The sequence below is a fragment of the Saccostrea cucullata genome, unplaced genomic scaffold, assembly GCF_032062105.1.
Source record: "Saccostrea cucullata isolate Sc308-1 unplaced genomic scaffold, CSIRO_AGI_Scuc_v1 ctg3084, whole genome shotgun sequence".
NCBI classification, from domain to species: Eukaryota; Metazoa; Mollusca; class Bivalvia; order Ostreida; family Ostreidae; genus Saccostrea; species Saccostrea cuccullata.
This window is the reverse complement of record NW_026924644.1, coordinates 20,911-47,328: the sequence shown is the minus strand read 5'-3', so window position 1 is coordinate 47,328 and position 26,418 is coordinate 20,911. Positions and strand designations below refer to the sequence as shown.

The following is a 26,418-nucleotide window of genomic DNA, read 5'->3' as shown; positions in this document are numbered from 1 at the left end:
TTGTTATAGACATAGAAAAGGTTTCGAATGAGAACGGTCTGCAAGCAATAAAATGCATAGAGAGTATTTGCTTTTCAATGCCCCAAAAAATCATAGAGATGACAGATGCACAGTAAATGTCAATTTGCACTACGGGTGTTACAAGTCAGGAAAGTTGAAAAAAGACGTTGATCATGTGCAGCAAATATTGAACACCAACAAAAACATATACGCATATTTTTTCCTGTGTATAAAACATTTACAGAATTATATGCATTGAAAACAGCTGTTCATGACACTGTAAATTCAGGTAAATTAGACGGGTTTTGGTCCTTACTTAACTCTAGAGAGGATCATGTATCATAAAAATATAAACATTTAAGATAGAGGGAACGGTAACTGAGAAACAAGGACGTATTTAGACATCATGAGAGTAAATGGCGATAGTGCCTGTTGATCAATTGTCTTTTCTATTTTAGAAAAAAATAACTCTTATCAAATATCTTTTAAACATTTTATTAACAGCTAACGAATAAAGCTAGATATGTCTTTAACTTTAATTTTAGTGCATATATATGTTTTATGTTCTCGATAAGTTTCAAAGACGTGACGATATTTTTGATAGCCCATTATAAATACAAGGAAAATATTTAAAAAAATATTAATGACATTGTAAATTTAGGAATATTAATCGGGTTTAAGTCCTTATGAATAACTTAACTGCATGAAACCTCATCCAGATACCTGTAAGTGTATAAGTGAATGGACACTGAGAAACAATGACGTTGTCTCACGTCATGAAAGTAAACAGTAACAGTGTAGGGTAATCATTTATCATTTCTATCTTAAAATAATAAATTTTTTGTTCATTTTTTTAAAATTTACTTGCAATTTACAAATCTAAGTAAATTTTTAAAGCTGTTACATTTTTTAATACATTTGCTGGTATTGTTTTTTGTTTCTTATAATTCACACATTGGTAAATGATTCAGTCCGCTTTCTCATCGGTAAGCATGCTATCGAGTCTTTTGGACATTATATTTCCTTGCTCAGTATATCTTATTCTATACAAAAATTATGATTTATTGATATATTAATTGCATGCTGTCTGAAAGTTTTATTCACGATCCCTGTATTCCTCTAGAAACGGCACAGAGTGTCGTCGGTGATGTCTCTTAAACTTTGGACCTATGCTCGGCACTCAAAGCCATTGAACGGTGAGGATTTCTTACCGTGCCAGCGTCTTTATTGACATGTATATCGGCAGTTTTAAAGCCACGACGTCTTTTTGATTCCTTTATGTGTTTTTCCAGCTAAGTCAAGATCTTACTATTACCAGTACAATATCCCAGTTTAATGTCCTTCGACCAAGCACCTGTCTAATCAAGTCACTGTAATTGTTTATTGTAATCAATGAGATGCTGTACAAGAATGTATTTAGACTATTACCAATCTCCAATACTGTTATGATGAAAAAATCTGAGTATTTTGCTTCTACTTAGTATGTGGCCGTTTGTCATGAGTTCAACTTCTTGTACAACGTATATTGGATAATTGTACATGTCAAGTTTGTTGGTATATATTAATTCATAAAAAAAAATCATTAATAATATTTTTAAGGAGAACGTGACAAAACTTAAATAAGGAATTATACAGTTCTTTTTGTAAAAGTAACAGGATGGATATTAAATGAATGACGTAGATAAAATTTCAATATTTAAAACAAATCTCTTATCTGGATGCTTTTAAATTTTTTTATACTGAAATACTGTATTATTCATATGAAGAAGAGAAAAATTATATTTAAATTAATTCTAAAAAAAAGTGTATACACTCTTTTGCATATTACATCCTGTGTCAACTCTCACAAGTAATACAAAATATAATAATAAATTTCTTAATTATTTGGCATACTGGTAAATACCTTCCTACATGTATATCGAAGAGAACCTAGTGCACTTCAAAATCCCTCAGCTTATTTCGCATTTTCATAAGTATTTTAATATTGCAAAATTAACCACGAGAGCAATATGTACTTTTCGTGTGCAAAGGAGGCAGAACAAACTTATAAACAAGGATATTTACAACTACATATCACACATAGCATAAATATTTGTAGAAACCCAGATAGATAACAAATATATTCCTACTGATTACATTTTTAATAGTGTATCTCTGTTAAGCATTCACAAAATATAACCAGAAAAAGAAGAAAACTTCTGGTAAACTGATGATGTTCCAGCAAAGCTATCAATCCAAACCTGATCTCCCGCTTCCATTCTGACGACAGCCATTTTACTGCATGACATTTGAATTCCATGGCTAATGTTGTGACAATGGTTATATGCCGTTCTAAGACCATTCAAAACCAGCGATGTATAAGCAGCTTTGTTGGTGTACGTCATTATTGTCCAGTCAAAGACGTAAACCCCCGATTTTGGAGCGGTGAAAGTTCCATTAACTACGTTGAAACCGCCTCCTATATTCAGATCGACATCTCCAAACATAACGATGTCCCCAGCACTTACTGCCTGGGCACTTCCTTTGGCTTTGGCGTTGAACGCTGTATTTTCTAAGAACAAATAAAGTACATATGTATATAAATAAAAAGCTTGTGAGCTCATTGCATATTCAAGGATGTATCTGGGTAAGTATTTTACTTCTGTCCAGATTCTTTTTACAGTTGTCTTTTACGTATCCAACAGCCACACATGTTTTAGCCACACTGTCATAGTCGTCTCTGAAGGATTTAAAGCTTGGCCGTGGTGACACTTTGTCAGTGTTAATGATGCCAAAAAGGGAAATTAACCCCACAATCAACACTAGGGAGGTCATTCTATAAAATTCATGATAAATAATGGAGAACAAATTTTGAGTGAGGTCTTCAAATTTGTATATTCTGTTTTTAAATTAAGGAAAGTTCCATGATTATGAAAAGTTTTTTATTAACCTACTGACATGCCATTTAACCGTCATACAATTACGTGTGGTAGTTATCAGTATGAAGGAATATTATCAGAGAAAAACGAAATCAGACAAATATAGCAATAACGTTATAATTCCGTCACTTTTCATTTATATTTTGTAATTTTATTCGGGGATTCAAAAATGAAAATTTTTTTTTTAATGTTAAAGTCTTTGGATTAATACACTTCTTTTAAAAGTAAAAAAAAAAAATTATAGGTATATATGTTTTCCTCACTTGTTTTGAATAATATAATTGTTTGATTAGTGATGAAAGTTCTTCAATTAATGAGTTATAATATAATAATTAAGTTTTTTTATGCATAGTAACAAATTGTGTTTTTTTTTCTTTTTCGTATAATTCTCAATCTATTTTCAGTAAAAAAAAAATATCTTGCCTCTCGTGAGCAATAAGTGACGATTAGTTTTAATCCCGTCTGAAGGTACTATCGTTCTTATTAGTATCAGCTTTTATATATTTTATTCCTAGCGTGCTGTCTTACTATTTGGTAACATATTGCAATCGTATCATTTGATACTAGCAAAAAAAAATTATTTATTGTGAATGTTTACAAAATCTAGGAAAATTTGCCAAAAGTGACTCTAGACGCATAATTAAACTTTATTGTCTGAGTATACATTGTGTAATATGTTATTTAATAAAAAGGGGTTGGAGTTATTTTTTTCTCGACAGCAGTTTGTAACAAAGATTGAATAATTAGTACGCATATTCTTGAAATGCAGTTGACAAGCTCATGTTGTTAATTGACATAATTAGCTTTTTTGGGACTCTAGTTATTTTAGGGACATACGTTTGAGGAAAAAAAAATAACATTCTTATTTAGCAATGAATTGTAAATTTGGAGAAATGTTAATAGGTAAAACTGTATATTAATACTTCAGCCACCATAGAGATATTTTTTACTCAATTTACTAATAGAAACGAATGCATGTAACTTTTCCCTTGAAACCCGACATTTAGAAGCAGGGAAAATATTTCTGAAAAAAAAAGACTGAAAGCGTTTTGAATGTCTTTAAGTCTACCAATTTACCAACAGTTGTTAAAAAAAGTTCATGAACAAGCTCTATGAAAAACAAAAATTGTTGATGTTTTGTAAAAAAAAATGATTCAGTCGTCTCAACTTCAAATATTTATTTTAGCCGATAGTAACTAGATGAGATATTTCTTTCGATATGAGCATTTGTTATCTAATAATCCATTTAATTCGATTCAGGCATGTGGTATTGTATTAAAAACTCCGAAAGACTATCAATCGATAAGGACTAAATAACGTCGACTTGCGTTGTATAAACCGGTGATGCGTGAAGTTAAGTCAACCTGACAAATGTTTATTTATTGTAAGTGTGAAACAGCAAATATTTTCTTTATCAATTTATTTGTAATTATTTTTTAGATTCATTTATGAAAAAAGTTTGATTTTTGGAATGTTTTACGTACTAAAAGAGAAGGAAGAGTTAAACGGGTGTGACCAGTCAGCAGAGGATGCTCACTCCTCCATGGCACCTGATCCAACCGCTGATGCTTCGGAGGTCTGTGTTTGCTCTGTTCCTTTATTGTATTGTTTTAGTGACTTTGATATTGAATACTGTATATTATTTCCACATCCTTCTTTCAGCTCTTTCATATGCAAAGACATATATTTAAGTGACCTGAATTTCAAATGACGTAGCGATGCTGTCACAGTTCAATAGGCGTTTGCATATTTATAATGCGACACCTTCATCGGAAAATATTTAATTATCATATAAATTAGAAACACATTGTGCATATTTAATCAATCTTGTCCATATAAATTGTTGATAAATTTCCATGTATTTATCTATTTCCTTTATGGGGTGAAAATCTTCGTCTTAAAAATTTTAAAACAATTTTTACAGTAATGGATAATTACGTCACGGGTCTCCAATCTCAGGGAATGATAATGCAACACAATAGTTCCTCAATAAAGGTTCATATGTTTTTATTACTTGGCAATTGCAGGAACGATGAAAATAAATGAAGTATAAACAAACGAACGAAAAAACGAAGGTGACCTGCGATGAAAATGGCACATTCGTACAAATTCACACACACTTAATATTTATTTAATTTCAATAATTTAATATCAAAATTACAATTAAATTATTCTTACCAGTCACGTTAACAATTCAGGCACTAAGATTCCGTAAGGAATTTCTTAGACAAAGTGCTAATAGATTTCTCGCAGGAAAACATCCAAATTATCGTCAAGATTAAAAAGGAATAGTCCATGCATAAGTATATATTCCAGGACTCACACATGCGTACATAACTACCACACCCCATACATACTGGTTCTACCACTCACGCCTAGGATAATAATTGACCACAAGACAATCACGTGACAACCAAATACTCACGTGACAAGGAACACCGGACAAACAAGAATATAATACAAACACGATGACAATGAATGACCAGGTATGAGTGAATGAATGAAAGGAATTTACTACAGCTATCTTATTTGCTACATTTACTTACTATACCAGCTGTACTAGATAATTATACTAAATAAAATAAAAACAAGTAATTGTCACCCTGTGACAGAATCTCAACATCTTAAAGCATTATTAATCATCCTAATATCAAATTGCTGCTAACAAAAAAAAAAAAAAAAAAAAACAAACAAACAAACAAACACGATAATAAATTAAATAATAAGCATTTATTAATTAATATAACATCATATTATATTTTGATTTAATAACTTGGCAACATGTATGCAACACAAGTTCGAGTGTAAATAAAGAATTCAAAGTAAAAACGTATAACAATACATGTACTTTGTCGATATGAATGTTTACAGTTTGCAATATCACACTTTATAATGTTATGCAAGAAACATCTTTTATTTAGCCAACTTAAATTTACTTTCTTTGTACAACTGAGGGCCCGCTTTCGTTAAATTTAAAAGCAATTTCTATACACAATGGAAGGACCGGATTCTTCATATTCCTGCTTGCTGATCCACACATTTCTGAAGGAGGAGAGAGAGGCAAAAATAGAACCACCGATCCAGGCGGAGTATTTTCTCTCAGGTGAAGCAATGGTCTTAATTGTGAATTCTTTAGGAGCCAAAGTTGTCAATTCTTTCGCCATACGGTCTGCGATGCCTGGGTACATAGTTGAACCCCCAGACAATACTGTATTTGCGTACAAGTCTTTTTTAATATCAGAATCATAGAGCCTAATGCTTGTGTTTGAAATTATCCGGAAGACTAAAAGCTTCCATTCCAAGGACAGATGGCTAGAACATGACTTCCGGACACCGGAATCGCTCGTTGTCAATAGTGATGACCTGGCCGTCAGGGAGCTTGTAGGTCTTCTCTAGGGTTGACATTGACGATGCTGTTGCCATTTCTTGTTCAAAGTCAAGGCAACGTAGCACAATTTCTCTTTTATATCCTTGACGATTTTTCTCTCAGCTGTTGTTAAAAAAACTCGTTCTGTGAGGAGTTGCATAAGATTATCTGTCAGATCACGTCTAGCAAGATCCAATTTCATGATAGCGTGTGGAAGGGCATAAGCCTCATATATGGGTACTGCATGGGTGACACCGTCTCCAGAGTCCGGTACAATTCCAGTTGTACGACTAGTGGAATACAAGGAGAGTACAGCCTGGTTATCAACGTACATGACTGGGGTATTAAAGGTTTTCAAACATCAACTGTGTCATTTTTTTCTCTGTTTGGTTTATGGTTACGTGGTTTTTCGGTTAAAAGAACAATATGTTCTTCTGGTGCTATACAGAGTTCATTATAGAAGTTTTGAAACCAGATCTGCTCCATTTCATCCCAGTTTGTAATGATGCCACATTCGATAGGCAATATAAACGTTAGAATATTTCTCCTGCTTTGGACATTTTCCCTGACATAGCTGTCCCTATTTTGATCAACCATACCGCCCTTAAAATCCAAATTAAAAAAGTTTTTTGCAACCGGTTTGGGACGGTCAAATTTCTTTTTTATTTTGAATTTCGCTTTTTTTCTTAGTATTACCAAATCAAGATATGTTTAAACTCGACATTTATGATTTGTAGAAATAAATCCTTCCAGAAATGATTTTTCACCCATAAAGTATTATCTACTGCCTAAAGACTTTGAGATGGCTTAATTGTAACTTAAAGATGATGTAAATATTACTTAAAGGCGCTTAATGGTGACTTAAAAAAAAACAATTTAACCATCATTAAGGACCTATAACCCACCATTAAACCAAGTTTAATGATTCAACGCCCATTTAGAACATTAGATATTACACCTATTGCATTGTAATAAAAAATTCTTAGGACTGAACTTTATGAATCAAATATTTTTAATTACTTAATTTACATCCGTCAATGCTAAACTAGATCTGTCCAATAGGAACAAATACCCCCGCTGGGTTTTTCAGAGAAGGTGCCAATTCAAAAATACTTCATGGATCTAGAGGTGTATACAATTTACTTACAAAAATTGTTAGTGAAATATAATTGCTTATTATGTTTCTTAATGAACGAAACAAAAGGTGCAACCAAATGAAACATCAATACTAATACAACTACAATAAACTAAGATAAACATCTATTAGAAAGAAAGAAACAAGTACAGCGAAACATAGGATCTGCCATATTCCAGTATACGAAGGGTCATACTCAAAAATGTGTTCTAAAGACAATTAGAAATATTTAGTTAAATCAAGCAGACTAAATCATCCAAAAGCTTTTTTTTTGTTTCTTTCCGAGCCCCAATGACATTATGTATTGAACGCCCCTCGTATATGACCATTTAGCTTAGGTTGTAAAGCATCAATAAAGGAATTTATTTCTCAAATTTAATAAATCTGTAGGCACCTTTCATTTACTAGATCTTGACCTTAAAAAGGGTTTATATATATTCTTTTGAATATGTACATGCAGCTAGAGTGATATTCTCGAAAGTATAAGGACATTTGCGAGAGGATACAAATTGTTCTCATGATTTATTTTAATTACAAAGCATTTTACTCTACGGTTGAAAGTCTTATATGCTTTTGATGATCAGTTACAAACTAGTTTTCTCTCACTTTGAAAATGAACAACGTATTGTTATTCATGTTATTGTAAAATGTCCCAATGCAAGTTTGTACAATCTGACATAAAGTTCGAATATTATACGAAAATATTTTGTCAAATACGTCCTATACTTCAAAGGACTCAGGTGTAAAGACGAATAATGACCCCCACCGAATAATGACCCCCGGTCAATATTCTACGGCGAAAAATGACCCCCGGTCATTATTCGACGTCGAAAAATGACCCTTTTGCCAATAGAAAAAGTGTCACCATCCTAAAAATTTGCAGAACCCACGTGAAGAAAAATGACTCTTTTCCCCCTAATGCATTACATCCTTTACCCCCTGATGCCACCATTTGACGCTATGCCCCACTTCCCTGTTGACGACTTTTGACGCATACACACAACAACCCTAAATAGCTCTGTGATTTCCCCTGTTTCTAATCAAATTCAGCTCTAAATAAAAGCCAAACATGTGTATTACACATTAGGTAATGTTACTATATTTAGTGAAGTCACAGCTTAGTGTGAATTCACGTGAGATTTACCGGTGTGAAAAAAATGGCACCCAGTCTGTTCACAAGAAAAAATTGGGCCTTGTCACAAGCAAAATTCAGCCCTAATACATGTAATGCATTTTATGTAATATACCTTGGGATGTATTAGCATTCACAATGTTTTAACATTAATTCTAAAGTTGAATTTAATAGAAATAAAATTTTACAATGAACATGATGAAAATTAGAAGGAAAAACTTCAGAGAATTTTTAACAAGAACAACAATGGCGGGCACAGATTTTCCATGTGTTTTATGAGTATGAAATACTCTACTTTAAGCATTTTTTTTTCATCAGGGCATTGATTAAGATAAATATTAATTTATTTCCCCCAAGAGACTTTTGCAAGAAATGGTCAAATAAATAAATAAAATACAGCAAAACTCGGTTATAACTATGTCGCTGGGACCTTTGAAATTACTTCGCTATATCCGAATTCGCTATAACTGTATAAGAAATTCATCAAATTTTTATAGTTGGGGATCGAAAATGACTTCGCTATATCCGGGAATTCGCAATATCCGTGTTCGTACTAAACGAGTTTTACTGTATTTATAAACAACATGTCTGCATGAACATGATTGTGAAGTTTAGTTGGCTCTAGTCTAAGATAATAACCTATCATTATTAATCTAACTTAATTAATAATAATTTTGAAAAAAAATGAGCCTTTTAAATGGTTTGGTATTATATGTTTGGTTTACTGGTATGTTTTATAGAAAATTTCTCTCATAGTGAGGATAATAGGAAGATTAGTTGTGAAAATTTCATTTTACCTGGTTTCACCTATATATTGCTAATTGTAGATTAATTATTCTTAAAAAAATGTATGGCAATACTAAAGTTCAATCCATTCCCCAAACATTGATATATAATATGTGACACTTTGATTATGTTAAAGTACTTAATTATCATGCTGTAAATGTAATGGTCAGTCATTTCAAGTCAGTCAAAATGGCTTCAGGGGGCAGCCAGATAAACACTCTTGGGAAATCGCAAGTGCGTCAAATGGTGGCAACAGGGGGAAAAGAGATAAAGCTGAATTTTTTTTTGGGGGGGGGGTAAAAAAAATGAGATAAAGAAGCATATTGGACAAAATGGTCACCTGAGCTAATTTGGAATAAATTGATGATATGTTGATCTCATAACAATTTTACATTATACAATTATAGCTATATTTTAAGGTCAATGCGATGATTCAGAATCTAAAGGAGTAAAAGATTTATCGAGCCTAAAGGGTTAGCTAAACATTGTTTTTCGATGGTGGAAATCATCGTACTGACAGAAAAAATCACCATATTATATATTATTACATGTATATCCTCCGCTTGAAAAGCGGGAGGGTATATAGTGATCGGGATGTCCGTCTGTTACGCTTTGGGGATCAATCTCTTATCCGCAACTGCTCTTATATATAGAAATATGTGTTTGTGAAACAGCTATGCCCCTGTATGGCAACATAGCGACGATTACACTGTTCTTAAATGGAATTTAAATATATTTGTACCCAAAGTAGGGTCTTCTCACAAAAACTACAGTTGCAAAATAGGAAAGCCCTAGCACCACTTGTTCAAAAGTAACGGCTTAGGATAAGTTCTTGAAAGGTAGATCAAACTCAAAGGTCAAAGGGTCAAAGTTGATGGTTTCTGAAGAAAGATTTAATGTAACAAGGATTACATATGTGAAGTATGAAAACCCTAGCCCGTACCGTTCAAAAGTTATAGCCCAGGTTAAAAAAGTTTTTTCATAAGTACGGAAATCTTCAAGTTAAGGTCAAAAGGTAAAAGTTTTTAGTATCCAATGAAAGGTCATGCCAAAAAATACATATGTGAAGTATGAGAGTACTAGTATCTACCGTTTAAAAGTTATGGCCAAGGTAAAAATTTGGCATTTTTGTGTAAAATGGGACAAACTCCAAGGTAAAGGTCAAAAGGTCAAATTTGGTGGTACCCAAAGTAGGTCTTGTCAAAAGGAATACACATATAATATATGACAGTCATAGCTCCAATAAATGAAAAGTCATGGTCTATGTTAAAGTTTTTGCGGACAAACAGATTGCCAGATAGATAGACAGACAGACATACAGACGGACACGATAAAATTATATACCCCCGAATCTTCGATTACGGGGATATGAAAAGAGATAATCTTCAATTAATTTTTCATATTATGATACAGTATAAAGAAGACGTTTAAAAAATGATAGGTTTGTTCTGATTTTCATATTAAATTCTCTGAAAAATATTCTCAGAACTGAGTAAAAGGGTGGGGTAAAACAAGAATGGAGAATGTAATGAATACTGTGTGCTATATCAAAAGGTTATATTTACATGTATAGTTTTTTTGCATTAGAATGTGTATTTTACACTAGCCCATAGCTTTACAGAGTATATTTTTGGTGTTATACCCACCCCACCCCCTTACTTATTGAGGAGGAAGTCGATTATCAACAAAAGCAACAATTAAAAAACTACTCTACCTTTATTTTTCTATAAGGAGGGACTAAAAATAAGCTTAAAATAATATACTATTCTACTAGTTTTCAACTGTTACTTTTCCACAATACTTTCAAGTATACCCCCACCAACATTTAAAGTATGCTTTAATCATGGCGAAGGAAATTATGATATGATAGTACTTGTGTGAAGGCTTAACTTCATTTCAATATTTTATCTAGAGTCTCTTTCAGTATTATTGAAAGGTATAAAGTTTTATGTATATTTTTGATTTTCATTTTTTTTTTATTTAACTTAATGTTTTTTTTTGGGGGGGGGGATAAAAATTTCCTCCTCTTTCATTGTCAAATAGGATTTGCCAAACTTATACAAGCTAAAAGTTGAAATGAAGGAAAAATTAATTTTTCCAATTAAAGAGTATTTAAACTTGATTGTTGCATGGTTTGATTTCTAAAAACAAGTGAAATATCATTCTTTAAGCAAACATTAAAGGGAAGAATATTGAAAAGAAATTTTATTTACTTTACAATTAAAGAATGTCTTTTCAAACACAATTTTAGCGTTGAAAGACAACGTGAATCTCTTAATTTTTAATTTCTCCCTTGAAAATGTTCATTGCAAGTCTGGTTGTTCTACCTGGAAGGGGGGGGGGGGTTAAAAAGAATATGTATTTGCAAAGATTTAATATCTTTAATCATATTGTGATAGTCTGCATGAGTAGGATGGACCATATGAAAAATAAACAGCATCGAGGCGTCCTGTCATCCATTTCTATTTTTATTCACTCGTCCGAATGAATCCTTATTAATTCGAACAAATTACTTATATGTACGCACTGATATCAATTCGTCTGCTACAAATTTCTACTATTTCCACAATTTTTTTTTTTCCGAAACAACGTAAAGAAAAAACATTTTATTCATAAATTTCATCTTCAGCGTGCGTTTGATCCATTTACATGTACCATCTTTGATTTTCTAGGTTTGCTCCTTTATGAGAGAAATGAAGATTAATTGATTGATTGTTAATTGCCAATTTATTAATATTTCGACAGAGAGAAATGAGGAACTTTATTACCTCTACGTGCTAAGAAGAACAAAGATCAAATCTATTCGAACAAATGCATGAATTACTCGAAGGAAGAACAATTATAACCCTAACAAAAAAAAATATTATAGTTAACTATAGTTTACATTAGTTAACTATTATCAAAGTGTCAAAGTTTTCGTCAAAGTTTTTCAAAGTGTGAAAGTTTTCGCCAAAGTTTTTCAAAGTGTCAAAATTTTCGTCAAAGTTTTTCAAAGTGTTAAAGTTTTCGCCAAAGTTTTTCAAAGTGTTAAAGTTTTTGCCAAAGTTTTTCAAAGTGTTAAAGTTTTCGTCAAAGTTTTTCAAAGTGTCATAACTATCACTATAGTAAATCAAAGTTTTCAAAGTGTCAAAGTTATCACTATAGTTCAGTACAGTAAACTATAGTTAAGTATAGTTAAATATAGTATTTTTTTGTTAGGGAATACACAGCATTTTTTTTCCCTTTCACCTGTTATAAATTTTGTATCACTTTAAAGGGGGTCATTTTTCAATGGGGGTCAATTTTTTATAGGACTCACATATAAAATAATGACCCTAGGACTCTTTTTCTACAAAAAATGATTTTTTTTCTACGGGTAGGGGATCATTTTTTGTCGTTGAGAAATGACCCCTGGTCACTATTCGATTGGGGTCATTATTTGTCTTTACACCTGAAATAATCTGAATATTACAACTTGATATAGCATTTTAAATTTACTTAAAAATTAAAACAATTCTAAGTCCATCATTCCTTGATTATAGTATACAAAAATGCAGGGCAGGAATAAGTATCTTATTCACATATAACATATTCCTGTTGAACCTTATTTAGTCCATGCTATTTTTGTTACAATGAAAACAGAATATTTTAACATTTCTTTTTAACATTTCTTTATTTATATCTGCTGAACATTCACAACATAAAACCAGAAAAAGACGAGTATTCTGCGGAAACAGATGTCAATGATCTAGAATTATTATCAATCCAAGCTTTATCCCCGACTACCATTTTCACGACTGTCATTTTACTGCAAGAGCTACGCAATGAGTGGTTGTTGTTATGGCAATAGCTGTAAGCCTTTCTTTTACCATTTAAGACTAGAGAAGTATAAGCGTATTTGTTTTGGGGCGTCAATATTGTCCACTCAAAGACATACACCCCCGATTTTGGAGCGTTAAAAAATCCTTTAGTGGCATTATAACCACCTCCTATATTCAGATTTACGTCTTGAAACATCACAGTCTGACGCTCTCTTAATGTCTGGGTACTTCCTTTAGCTTGAGCATAAAATGCTATAACAATGTTTCCTGAGAAAAAAAAACTGAAATATTTTATATAATGTTTAATGTGGTCAGTGCACAATATTTGATAAGAATATTATGTAACTATAATTTACTAACTTTTAAACTGATTGTATTTGCAGTAATTCTTAACATAACCAACAGCCTCACAGGTTTTAGCGACATTGTCATAGTCATCTCTGAAGGATTTAAGACTCGGGCCGGGTGAAATCTTCTCAGTCGAAATGGTGCCGAAAATCGCACCTAATCCAACAGCAAATACGACTGAATGCATTCTATATAATTTAAGATATTAAACGATGAAAGACACATTTTGATAGATTACCTCATGTAGCATGTTAATATTAACTGACTGAAGTTGATGTTATAAATTTAAATCGACACATACACAAAGAAAGAGCTATCACAATAAGCATTTAATTAAACTCATTTGACATTGGAACTTATTTCATATTTTTTATCGAAAAATCTCAGTAGTGATATTTCTAAAATCAATAATTATAGGATTTCTAAATCTGGATATTTCTTTGGAAAGTTCAGAAATTAGATTGCAATCTATTTGATATTTCAGTTATTTTTTAATAATCAATATTTTTTCTCAGTATACCGCAAATTACAAATGTTTAATTTGGTGGTTGTGGGGGCTTTGATATTCTATAAACTCTACGCAGATCTACAATTTGTTTCTCTAAAATCAATCTAGATTTAATTCTATAGTTATTTATATTATGTGTTATTTTTCTTACCTGTTATTTGTGGCAATAGGTATTTAGTTTTATCTCCAGTATAAAAATGCTACCACCTCCTTCTGATATCCTTATATATATTTAATGTAAATACAATGTAGCGTGATACCATGCCATTTGAAATATTATACCCAAAATTAATCGATTTTATCGAAAATTAATATTTTGTTTGTACATTCACCAAAGTGCATGAAAAATGTAAATCGATGAAATGTTACAAAAATATATTTAAAAGTCGAATTTTTTACGCCGTAAAAGCAATTACATTTATCAAGAAATTGATGTTCATTTTAATCTAACCATAGATACGAATGTTTGTTAACACGATATGAAATTAGAAGTGATTGTGATTTATGGAGCTTTGCAATGACAGGAGAATCTTTGTACACATTGCATTGTAAAATGATCAGAGTAAATAAAGGAAATTAAAGTTCATAATAGGTGCGCTTATTTATAAACCGCTTCGCGATTTATTAAGCCGTAAACTGCCTCAAGTTATGTTATATCGTAAAACAAAAGTTGATATAAACTTCATTCCTAAAAGAATTATATGTATCATATATTTGGCTGTACTCTGTAGCAACGTGTTGAAAATGATACATACAAACAATCAAGTTCTAAATGTATAGAGATTAACTGGTGCAAATGCAAATGAAATTGACAAAAAAGATGATTTTCTGTTAACCATGCAAATAACACTTGAAAAATTGTCAGAAACTATATTTTAGTGGCATGTTGAGCATTGGGATTTCTTAGAAAGATCGTGGGGCACTGGGATGCATGTATGTTTTTGGTCGTGTGAATTCAGAGTAACGCATTTGAATAAATCTGATTGTTTAATGAAGGAGAGTATCATACAACAATAAACGAACTGTAAGCTTCCTAGAAAATAACATAGAAGAGGATAATTAATATTCTTATCTTGTTATCATGGGGAAGAAAACAATGGAACTGACGTATGTCCTGATATACAAATATATTAGAATTTTTACCTTAAATGTTTGTCTTAGCTCCTTTTTAATGAGTGTCTTTAAACGAATTAAATCTCCTGAAATATTCAACTATAATTTCATATCTTAGTAGTATGAGAAACAAAACAATGGGACTGACACAAACATCCAAGCTAAAAGTAGGAAAGAAATTCGGGATTTCGCAATTCTAAGATCAGGAAAGAAAACGAAAGTAAACCCCGAAAACAATACTTTAATCAGAATATTTAACACCAATGGAAATTCTCTCTTTCTTGACAGCTTTACTCTGAGAATTGTTTCTTGATAACAATTTTCACCTCAGGAGCTGCTCTTAATAAACACATAAACGGCTATTTCTTGGGAAAACAGCACACATGGAGGCAAATGATATTAAATCCCGCATATTCGATAAATATTTTAATCGTATTATTTGAACATAAATTTAATTGATATTCGACAAAGCTTGATATTGAATGAAAACACAAAATATAACCTTTTCTCCTCCAAAGCAAAGCAAATTGTTACAAAGAACTACAAGATAACATTTATGCAAAGTAAGAATGAAGGATAATATCGTAAATTACGGCAAATATTTTGTTTGCATAAAATAAATAATAACAATTATGTCAAATTTTAGTCAAGGCGATCTTCAACAAAATGTGAAGCATGTTCTAATGTTTGCCTGATTCTAATATACGAGTAACAATCATTTTGTAATTAACAGCAAACAGAACATAGCCATATGATAAAATCAAAGCTCTAACCGGCACATGCGTATGTTACATCAACACTAGTACTATTGACAACACATTGTGTTAAGGCGTATCAAGAAGCAAATACATCATGTACATAGCAGTATAAAAGTTCAGTATGGTTGCAATTTATTCACATAACATAAATAACCAAAAAATTTATTTTAGTTTTAAAAAGTGTTTTGAAAAGCATGGTAAGGTGAGTTAAGGGATTAAATATCTTATTGGTGTATAAAGAATAAGCTAAAAAAAGAATTCATACATAAATTAAGTTGTAAGCATGCAAAAAACGTATAAGAATAGATCAAATTAATTTTCAAAATCTGATGTACTGCTTTGACAAGAATGAAATAATGGTAATATAGAAATAGTATAGTTCTTTAAAGTCTGATTTAGGAAAGTTGTTTGAGACTTAGATAACTTAAAAGCACTTACTGTGCACGACAGAAGGACCGAATTCGTCATATTCTTGCTTGCTGATCCACATTTGTTGAAAGGTGGAGAAGGAGGCAAGGATAGAACCGCCCCTAGACGGAATACTCCCTTTCAGTTGGAGCGATGATCTTAATCTTCATTGTTGTAGGAGCTAAAGCTGCGATTTCCTTCTGCAGACGATCAGCAAAACCCAGAAACATGGTTGTTCCGCCCGATAAAACCGTATTTGCGTACTAGTCCTTTCGAAGATCAAGATCACATTTCATTATGTTATTGAAGATAGTTTCATGCACACCAGAAGATTCCATTCCAAGGAAAAAAGGTTGAACCAGGACTTCAGGGCACCGAAATCTTTCGTTACCAATGGTGATAACATGTCCATCAAGAAGCTCGTAATCCTTCTCAAGTGAAGAGGATTTTGAAGTGGCTTGCACTTCCCCTTCAAAATCCATAGCAACAAAGCAGAGTTTCTCTTTAATGTCCCTGACAATTTCTCTTCCAGCTGTAGTTGTAAAGACGCAAACATGTTCTCCGAAAATTCTCATAAGATATTCGGTGAGTTCCCGTGCAGCAAGATCTATTCTCATGACAGCGTGTGGAAGGGCGAAGCCCTCATAAATTGGTACTGTGCGTGTGACACCCTCTCCAGAGTCGAGTACAATTCCAGTTGTTCGACCGGAAGCATACAAAACGAGTACGGCCTGTGTTTCCACGTACAAGCATGGAACATTGAATTTTTAAAACATAATCTGTGTCATTTTTTCTCTGTGAGCCTTTGGATTAAGTGGGGGTTCAGTCAAGAGAATTGGATGTTCTTCTGGATTTGTACGGAGTTCATTGTAAAAAGATTCCAGATCATCTCCATACCATCCCAATCGGTTACAATGCCGTGTTCAATTGGGAGTTCCAGAGTGAGAATGCGCCTTTTACTCTGAGCCTCCTCTCCTACATAGTTGACTTTCTGTTCTTTGCCAACTATCACTTCCTAAAATTTATTCATTTTAAAACAAGCATGAGGTGATTTTATTTGCCCTTGGTACAAGAAAATGATTTATCATAAAAAAAGATTATAAAACAGGCTCATTGTTTTCGAATACAATATTTATAAAGGTAGTGCTAATTGCACAGGGAATTGTTAAAGATGTTCCCCAACCCCCAACCCCCTTCCACATTTCCTGCAAATTTTATCAACCTAGGCAATTCTGTAGTTCAATAAACCTACAGAATTTTCATTGGCAAATCAGATTTCAGCGTACGTGATTACCCTTTGTAGATAGTTCATATATATTTCATCGATAATAGATAAATATACCCTTTGTAGATATTTCATAAATATTTCATCGATAATAAATAAACATACCTATGTGTGAAATTTCAAAGATATATATGGAGAACCAAGAAAGTTATAGGCATGCTAAGTTTAAGCCAATCAAATTGCAGCTTACGTGCATGCGCATGATTTCATAAAAAATCTCCAGAACTCCATAACTTATGAATATGTTGAGACTATATAATTTCAATGCATTTTGTCAAAAAAAAAAAACAAACAAGAAAGATATTGAGACGTCTGTTTAAGTCAATCAGAGCGAAGTGCACGCACATGCTCGTAAGTTCATGCTGTTTTGATCACAGCATCGTGTCTTCAGTATTAACATATTCTTATATTATTATTATTATGAGTTTCAAAGCATTTCATAAAAAATGTGAAAGTTATATATGGTATACTGGTCATTTCACATGATGCACGTGCGCGAACATGCAAGCCCGTGTGGGCAAAATAACATTCTTTCTGCAAATCTACATAACATTTCTATCAAACTTAAAAAAGTTTTCAACTCAATTAGACTAGTAGTATAAGAGATCATAAGGGGCAAATAAATACCTATGAAGACAAATAAAAGAATAACAATAAGAAGAAGAAACTGCGTAAAAACAATACATCCCTAAACGTCGCGTGGAAAACATAATTAAGAAATATATAACTGGTATTCCCTCAAACATCAACAGACAAGTACATGTGATCTCTCTGAAACGTTGGTAAATTTATACGCACAATGTACTTTAATATATTTTTATATTATAAATCGAATAATATAATCATACGATATTTTTCATACTTTATCCTACAGGAGTTCATATATAACCTAATATGTACTATTTAAAAACATTATTTGTTTTGAAGTCAATTATAAAAGAAACTGAGAATAGAAAAATGGAAGACACGTAATATGGGGATTAAAATATTATATATATTATTATATATTAAATATTATATATATTTTATATCAAAAGAAACAATGATTTTAAGAACTTCAAAGTAGTTGAATACAAAGAAATATTCATAATAAATTTATTTTTATCTGATACCTGGGGTGTGCAACAATGGAAGAAAACACGACTTTCGGAGCCTTCTCCCATCAAATCCAGCTTTACACATTCCTGATCCATTGTCGATAACTAATGCTGCCTCGTCTTCGTCGCCCATTCTTGAGATTTTGACAGATTTTTTAATGTCTCTATACAAACATATTATTCTTGGTACAGTTATGGTCAGATCGTGTATTATTTTTATCTTAGATTCAACACTTTTATTTTAAGTTATCAATAATGACATTCACATGTACTTGAAATTCGCAATAAGTATGGGGTTTGTGATTTCTACGAAATTAAAGGGAACGTTTGGTCAGAATTTTAATTTCTATGTATAAAACTGTACCTCTCATACAAAAAAGAAAAACTGCATCTTTTAACACGACACTTCTGATAACAGCGGTTAAATTTGATTTTGATAGCTTCATTGGAGCAGCATGGGAAAACCTCATCATGGCCGCTGCTGTAGTGTCTTATTACTTTATAATTAAGTAAAAACAAATGGCAGTATCAGGTAAATTTCTTTAATGACATCCAATGAATGATTTAAAAAAATATTCTAGACCTGACATTTCCTTTAAGCTGCATGATACAACAAAATATTGAACAAAACCAAAATAAAATTCTTGGAAATTCATTTTTTCTTTTTTATATAATATTGCCCTTAAATTGACATGCATAACAAAATCAGATAGCGAACCTTGAAGGCTGGTTTCGAAGGAATGCTATATGATAAGACTGACAATCTTGACATCTAATATAAGTATGCACAATGTCAAAGATCAAGTTACAATTGTGCTACACGATTTTTCCTCTTATTCATAAAATATTTCGAATAGAATAAAGATGAGAAAATATAAAGGAATTTTAATAATAATACCCCTTGACCTTCATTTCGTGCACTCCTATAATGTTTTTTTGTGTGTGTGGTGAATGATGATTAATGATGAATCTAGTACATTCAGGCTTGCATATCTTTAAAATTTACATTATATCCTTACTATTATGCTTTGTGCGTTTATTTTTCTCTCTTTTATGTCCTTTTTTTAACAAATGTGAAAAATAACTTAAATTAACATAAAGATCAGAAATCTTTTGATTTTCTGTTTATAAATTGTTACATGTATATGTAATAAAGGTATTTCGTTTCAGTGCAGACCTTCTATTGATTCTTTTGGTTTCAATTATTTTTCTTTGTTTCCTATTTTCTCATATTCGTTTGAATACTCATATCTTACAGTTTCCCTATGGAATATGGGCACATTTTTTGAGTTAACAGATGTTTCAAACTTTTCCAAAATACTCTAAGTTTCCATTACCAGTCGATATGATATATCCCCGTGAGGTTGGAATAAAATATATACCACAAAGTCCGACACATCTGTTTCACATTTAGATATTTTACTTGAAAAAGACGTCAATGATAATCTTACAACCAAGCTCTATGATAAACGTGATAGTTTTAACTTTTCAATCGTCAACTTCCCTTACTTCCACAGCAATGATTAAACCTTTATCACCTGCATAACATTTGAGGTTTATAACTAATGTTCTTTTTATCAACATATGCCGGAACATGCTATAGGCAAAATAATTTCTTAAACAAGGTATGTTTTTGACAAACATGTTGAAAAAAAAAGAAAATCAGGAATCTGGTTTCAAGTCATCATTTCGTAAGTTCTATGGTCGATATAATGACTTTGTCAGCAAATAATGTAATCATTAAGTCAATCTGAAAGATGTTTTTCATACCAATTCTTATGCCATTTCATGAACACTGAATTGTAGACCGATTTTCTTTATCTCTCTATCATGCCAATGCGGATGTGACTAGTTGCCAGGGGATGCTTACTACTACATGGCACCAAATGTTTTAGAGGTCCATTGCAGCTCTGATTTATATTGTCTAATGGACTTTCGAGATTGAATTCTATTCGTATCTCCATGTATTTCATTTTACTTATTAGGCTGTTAAGAGTCTGTCGAGGCTTTTCCTTTTTTATACAGGTTTCTATGACATGTAAGAGAAACGCTATCTGTGGGAAAAAAAGTACAAGTTAAAAATGATAATCCCTGTTATTCACATAACGGATTATAAAAAGAAAAATCTTTTTATTTATTCTGGGCTTGATTTAATCAATAATAGTGTATTTATCAATTGCAAGTGCATAACTGGAACGCAGTCACCCCGACATCAGTATTATAGTATTATTATCATAATGAATGCATCCCACACTAATTATTCAGAATTCTAGGGCGCGTGATTCATTTTGTCTGTTCGATCGACATTATATCAACTGAAAAATATGGTGGGTATTTTCACGACAGTCAAGTTCGACGAGAATGTAAAGCAGTGCAAATCGACAGTTTCCTGAATATAACAGTTACTGCCAGTCTTCTGTCAAATATTCTGTCATTTTATAGGGGGTTAAAAGTGTATTTATTTTTTCAAAGATACTTTGGTCTTTGTTCATACATATGTACATGTATATACCTAAATATACATGTATGTACATGTACCTAAATGATATTTTAAGAAAGTAAAGTACATTTTTTGCATATCAATAAAGTACCTGTGTATACATGCTTATAAACAATCCAGATCTTTTGGAGGTCGTCCCAATCAGTAACAATACCGTGTTCAATGGGGTATTTGAAGGTTAGAATACCTCTTCTGGTTTGAGCTTCATCTCCTACATAGCTGTCCTGATGATCCGTGTCGACAATATCACCTTGTGCAGTATCGTCTCCATCGCTTTTCTCCTTAGTGATAACAACCTTTCTATTCTGCAAAATATCTATAATCTTGAGTATTCAACTATACACATTAACTTACTCCAATAGTAAAAATCGTGTGTGATACTTAAGGAATATTTTAAAGTTTAGTTTTTGATGAGTAAATCAAAGACTTTTCACGTGGGCATATTTCATGAAGCACTAGGTGCATGTACATACAAATAGCTCACACTTAACTCTTAAAAAAATCTTATATATCGTATCAACGTATCAAAAATATATGCAATGTTTGAATTTCTCCCCTGTCCTAAATCGTTACATTTTTATTAAAGTATCTGTAACCTCATCATTAACGTCATGTTAGCGCAAGTTTCTCTTTGCATATTTCATTGCGTTATTATACACGAAAATTGTGTTCAAATTAATTTCTCAATTGAATAACTAAAAAACGCTGCAAATGTAAATATTTGTTGCTGTTTTATTTATGGTCGATACAATGACCTTGTCAGCAAATACAATTTATCATTGAATGAAATGCTGACTGACGTTTTTCATACCAATTGTTAGTCCATTATTTATACACTGAATTGACCACGGATTTTTTCCGTTATTTCCTGATTATGACAACGAGCACACGGCGGGTGTGACCGGTCGGCAGGGGATGCTCACTCCTCCATGGCACCTGATCCCACCTCTGATGTTTCGGAGGTCCGTGTTTGCTCTGCTCTTATTTTGTATATTTGTTTAATGGACGTTGAGATTGAATACTGTTCGTTATTTCCATATCCTTCCTTCACAAACTGTTTATCTATACTTTAATCTGTTTTATCATGCATATTATAATGTACGTTTTAATACTAATTTATTCATAGGACTTAAACTTTAAGCATAGATTTAATGATAAAAACCTTACCTGGTTAAAAGTTGAAAATAATTTTGCGAGAAAATATTTTCCTGCCTATAAAGTTAACTTAAATTAAGTCAAATTTTGACTGACGTTTTTATTCATATATTACATTCACACCGTTCGGATTTTTCCATTTGTCTTTTTATGATAATGGCACAGAAAGGGTATGACACAGGGAATGTTTTCTCCCTAATTCGATTTTTTAAGAGGTTTGTATTTGCTCTGCTTCCAAGCTTTATTGCTAAGAAGTGTTCATTATATTCTATTTTTTAATCAAAATATTCATTTATACCAAATTTTACAGATCAAATTAAAATATTCATATTCCGAATATATTGATTGTTTTTCTTACCTTTCCTTTTGGGCGCCCGACAACTGAAGTAAACACAGCTCTGGGGCAGTCGTCCCCGGCAAATCCAGCTTTACACATTCCAGATCCATTATCAATTACTAATGCTGTACTTTCCTCTCTGTCGCCCATTTTTGAAATGCTAAAGCTTTCGTTTCTCACATGCATTTAAAAGTGGGGAGTTCTTGGAAAACAAATATTAGATGAAGGCATGCAGTAACGAGGTCTTTCAGGGTGCAAGATTAATTGTTACTTATAGTATGAGATAACACAGTGAAAATAGTATATGGTTTAAAGTATGCATTACAACAGTTTTGTATAATGCAAAGTATAAGTTTAAAAGGCAGGACACTTAAATGACACGTCATGATGATAAATCAGTAATTTGTTAATTCTTCTTAAATGGTATTTGTTGTGATATTATAATTTAACATTACCGTTTTGGGAATTCTCAAGAGGTTGTGTGTGTATTTGTTGGAGGCAGCTCCTACACATGCCATTACCTCCTTTAACCATCACCAAAATTTGCATGTCAATTTATTATTGACATGTTGTAAAGGTAGACAGTAATAACATCTAAATATTATTTTTTTATTACAATTAATCGATAATTGAATACTGTGGTTTCATCAATTTTCGTTGGCATCAATTTTCGTGGATTTTGTAAAACAGACGTTTTCGAGAATACGCAATTTCGTGGACAAAAGCATTACCAATACAAATGAATGTCATATTTCATATTTCAATGAACATTTGAATTCGTGGATCTGCTCAACAACGAAATCCACGAAAATTGGTGCTCAACGAATATTGATGAAACCACAGTAGAATATAAATTAATGCTTTCAAATATACATGTGTAATATGATAAAAAGTGAATTAATTTGCAACACACGAATTAGATCTTTTTTTACATTTAAGAATATATCAACCGGCTAAAACCTTTGTCACTAATAAAAGAACTAAAATCTCAATATATGGAAGAAAATTAATATATTAAACACGTTTTTTTTTTTTTTAATATTTTTGTCCCCAGTTCCCTTACATTGCACTATAATGATGATACTGAACCAATGTATGTTTGTTTCACAACAAGAACTAGGGCTAATTGTAACGGGGACCGTTACAGATGTTCCCCAAATGCTCCCCAACTCCCTTTTGGTGCCATATTCGATGTAAGCCTCATTAAATAAGACAAACTCTACGTATTTTAGTCTTCAACAACGTTTTCCCAGAAGTATACCAAGTATATTTCAATTTTAACATTGCACGCGTGCGCATGTGAATGCATGTGCGTAATGACCATATTATCTTGTCTACACTTTCAATGTATATTAAAATATACACAATATTTAAGCATTTAATCCAAAAGTATTAAAAATACGCTCATTTAAGAGTATTTTTAATTTTATTCATTTCACGTGCACGCACGTGCATGCATGTGCATAATGACCATACCATCTTGTAGGAGTTTATTATGTCTATCTATGTTCTAAATCTCATCCTGTTTGGTTGAAAACTAAGGAAGGTATAACCATTTAAAGTTTAAGCCAATCAGATTGCAGCGCAAGTGCATGCACGTGATCTCATGAAAAATATTATATATCATATTGTAGGATATCTTAATGCATGACTATGTTTAAAATATCAAAGCATTTCGTCTTAAAGCAAAAAAGATATTGAGATTTTTGTTTCAGCCAATCAGAGAAAAGTACACGTGGAAACAAGTGCATGCATGTGCATGATGACCATACCCTCTTGTAGTAGTCTATTATGTCTGTCTATGTTCTAAATCCCAACCTGTTTGGTTGAAAAACAAGGGAGTTATAGCCATTTAAAGTTTTAGCCAATCAGATTGCAGCGCACGTGCATGCGCGTGATTTCATGACAATTGCTATATACCATATTGTAGGACATCCTAAAGTGTGCCCATGTTTTAAATTTCATAGCATTTCGTCAAAATACAGAAAAGATATAGAGATTTTCGTTTCAGCCAATCAGAGCGAAGCACACGTGCATGCACGTGAGTTTGTGCTAAATTGACAGTGTCACATTATTTACACTATTAATACATCTTTATATAATGAGTTTCAAATCATTTCATCAAAACATGTAAAAGTTATTGCTATATTAAGTATATAAGTCATTTCACGTGTTGCACGCGCCCGCACGTGCATGCGTATGCGCGCAAAATGACCTTCGTTCCGCACACCTACACTACACACCTATTAACCCTAAAAAGGTTTTAGCTCAGTTGGGTGAACAGTTTCTGAGAACACTCGCGGACAAAAAAGTACCGGAGAACAAAGAAGAAAAAAAAGAATAATAATAATAACTAGAGCCGAGCTCGTTGCAAAGCAACGAGTAGGTCTTCCGTCCTGCTTGACCGGAAGTGCATCTGTAACTTTCATTTAAAAAAAAAAAGAGTAATGAAGTTCAAAAATGGTTTAATCCTCCAAATCTATATTAATTAACGCAATATTAAGCCATTTTTGGCTACTTCCGGTTTGACCGGAAGTAACGTCGACGGACGGAAAATTACGATTTAAGCTTCCAGTGACATATGTTACCCAAAAACCTATCAAGAACGGCAAAAATATGCAATTTTTGACTACTTCCGGTTTGACCGGAAGTGACGTCACCGGACTAATTTTGACGAGCCCATTAGATAAAGCTTGACATTTTTAACAACTTTGCTTCTTTGACGTATTACAAATTCTCAATACTTTTTGAGATATAAAGGAAAAACTTTTGGCCCTTTTTTGCCCTTTATTATAGGGGCCAGCCCCTTATCGTTGATATCCTTAGAAAGATTGTGACATTCTCAACAAGTTTGGTTCTATATGTTTTTACAAAATGTTAACATGTAAAAAGATATTGCAGAAAAGGTGTCAAAAATTTCAAAGTCCCTGATAGAACTTTTTTCGAGCCATAGCGAGCGCCGACGTGCGACACTTCCGGAGAAAAAGAGTGGTGTGTGACAAAAGAGCACACATTGCTCTATCATCGCTGAAAATCTCATGTTTCTGTCTAAAGCCATTTTTGAGAAAAATGATGGACAATGAGACCCCCTGAAAATCACTAAATCGCCGAAATCTCAAAACCGGAAGTGACGTCATCAAAACAAAAAATTATATATCAGCTTTGTTTGATGTTCTATCAGTCCTGAAAGTTTCATCAAAATCGAACAAGCCCTTTCCGAGAAATCGTGCACACAAAATCGGTAAGAAAAAAAAACAATAATAATAATAATAATAAAAATAGTGGAAAAGAAACCTAAGAATAACAAGAAGGTCTTCCGCTGAAGACGGAAGACCTTAACTAGTGCTAATTGTAACGGGAACCGTTACAGATGTTCCCCAAACTCTCCCCAGCTCCCTTTTGGTGCCATATTCCCTGTAAGCCTTATTAAATAAGACAACATCTGTGCATTTTTGACTTTAACAACGTTTTCCCAAAAGGATACCAATTATATTCAAATTTTAACATTGCACGCGTGCCCATGTGAATGCACGTGCATAATGATCATAAAATCTTGTCTACACTTTCTATATATTTAAATATACTTTATATTAAAGCATTTAGTCCAAAAGTATTAAAAATGACTCATTCAAGTGTATTTTTAATTTCACTCGTTCCAAATGCACGCACGTGCGTGCACGTGCATGATGACCATACCTTCTTGTTAGGGGCCCTTATATCTATCTATGTTCTAAATCCCATCCTGTTTGGTTGAAAACCAAGGGAATTATA

At 32.4% G+C, this 26,418-nt stretch overlaps 2 protein-coding genes and 2 pseudogenes across 2 annotated transcripts; all 4 read right to left on the bottom strand.

Annotated features, from left to right (window-relative positions):
- Positions 1-2,165: 2,165 nt before the first annotated feature.
- LOC134266944 (complement C1q tumor necrosis factor-related protein 3-like) lies at positions 2,166-2,814 on the bottom strand. Its single transcript, XM_062749154.1, has 2 exons — positions 2,640-2,814; positions 2,166-2,551 (listed from the first exon to the last, which is right to left on the bottom strand). Exons 1-2 carry the CDS (start codon positions 2,812-2,814, stop codon positions 2,166-2,168), a joined length of 561 nt encoding a protein of 186 aa, XP_062605138.1.
- Positions 2,815-5,867: 3,053 nt separating this feature from the next.
- Positions 5,868-6,786, bottom strand: LOC134266957 (actin, cytoplasmic 3-like; annotated as a pseudogene).
- Positions 6,787-13,003: 6,217 nt separating this feature from the next.
- LOC134266938 (complement C1q tumor necrosis factor-related protein 3-like) lies at positions 13,004-13,838 on the bottom strand. The gene is made up of 2 exons (XM_062749148.1): positions 13,499-13,838; positions 13,004-13,405 (listed from the first exon to the last, which is right to left on the bottom strand). Exons 1-2 carry the CDS (start codon positions 13,671-13,673, stop codon positions 13,011-13,013), a joined length of 570 nt encoding a protein of 189 aa, XP_062605132.1. The 5' UTR covers positions 13,674-13,838; the 3' UTR covers positions 13,004-13,010.
- Positions 13,839-16,056: 2,218 nt separating this feature from the next.
- On the bottom strand, positions 16,057-22,797 carry LOC134266955 (actin, cytoplasmic-like; annotated as a pseudogene).
- Positions 22,798-26,418: the final 3,621 nt, after the last annotated feature.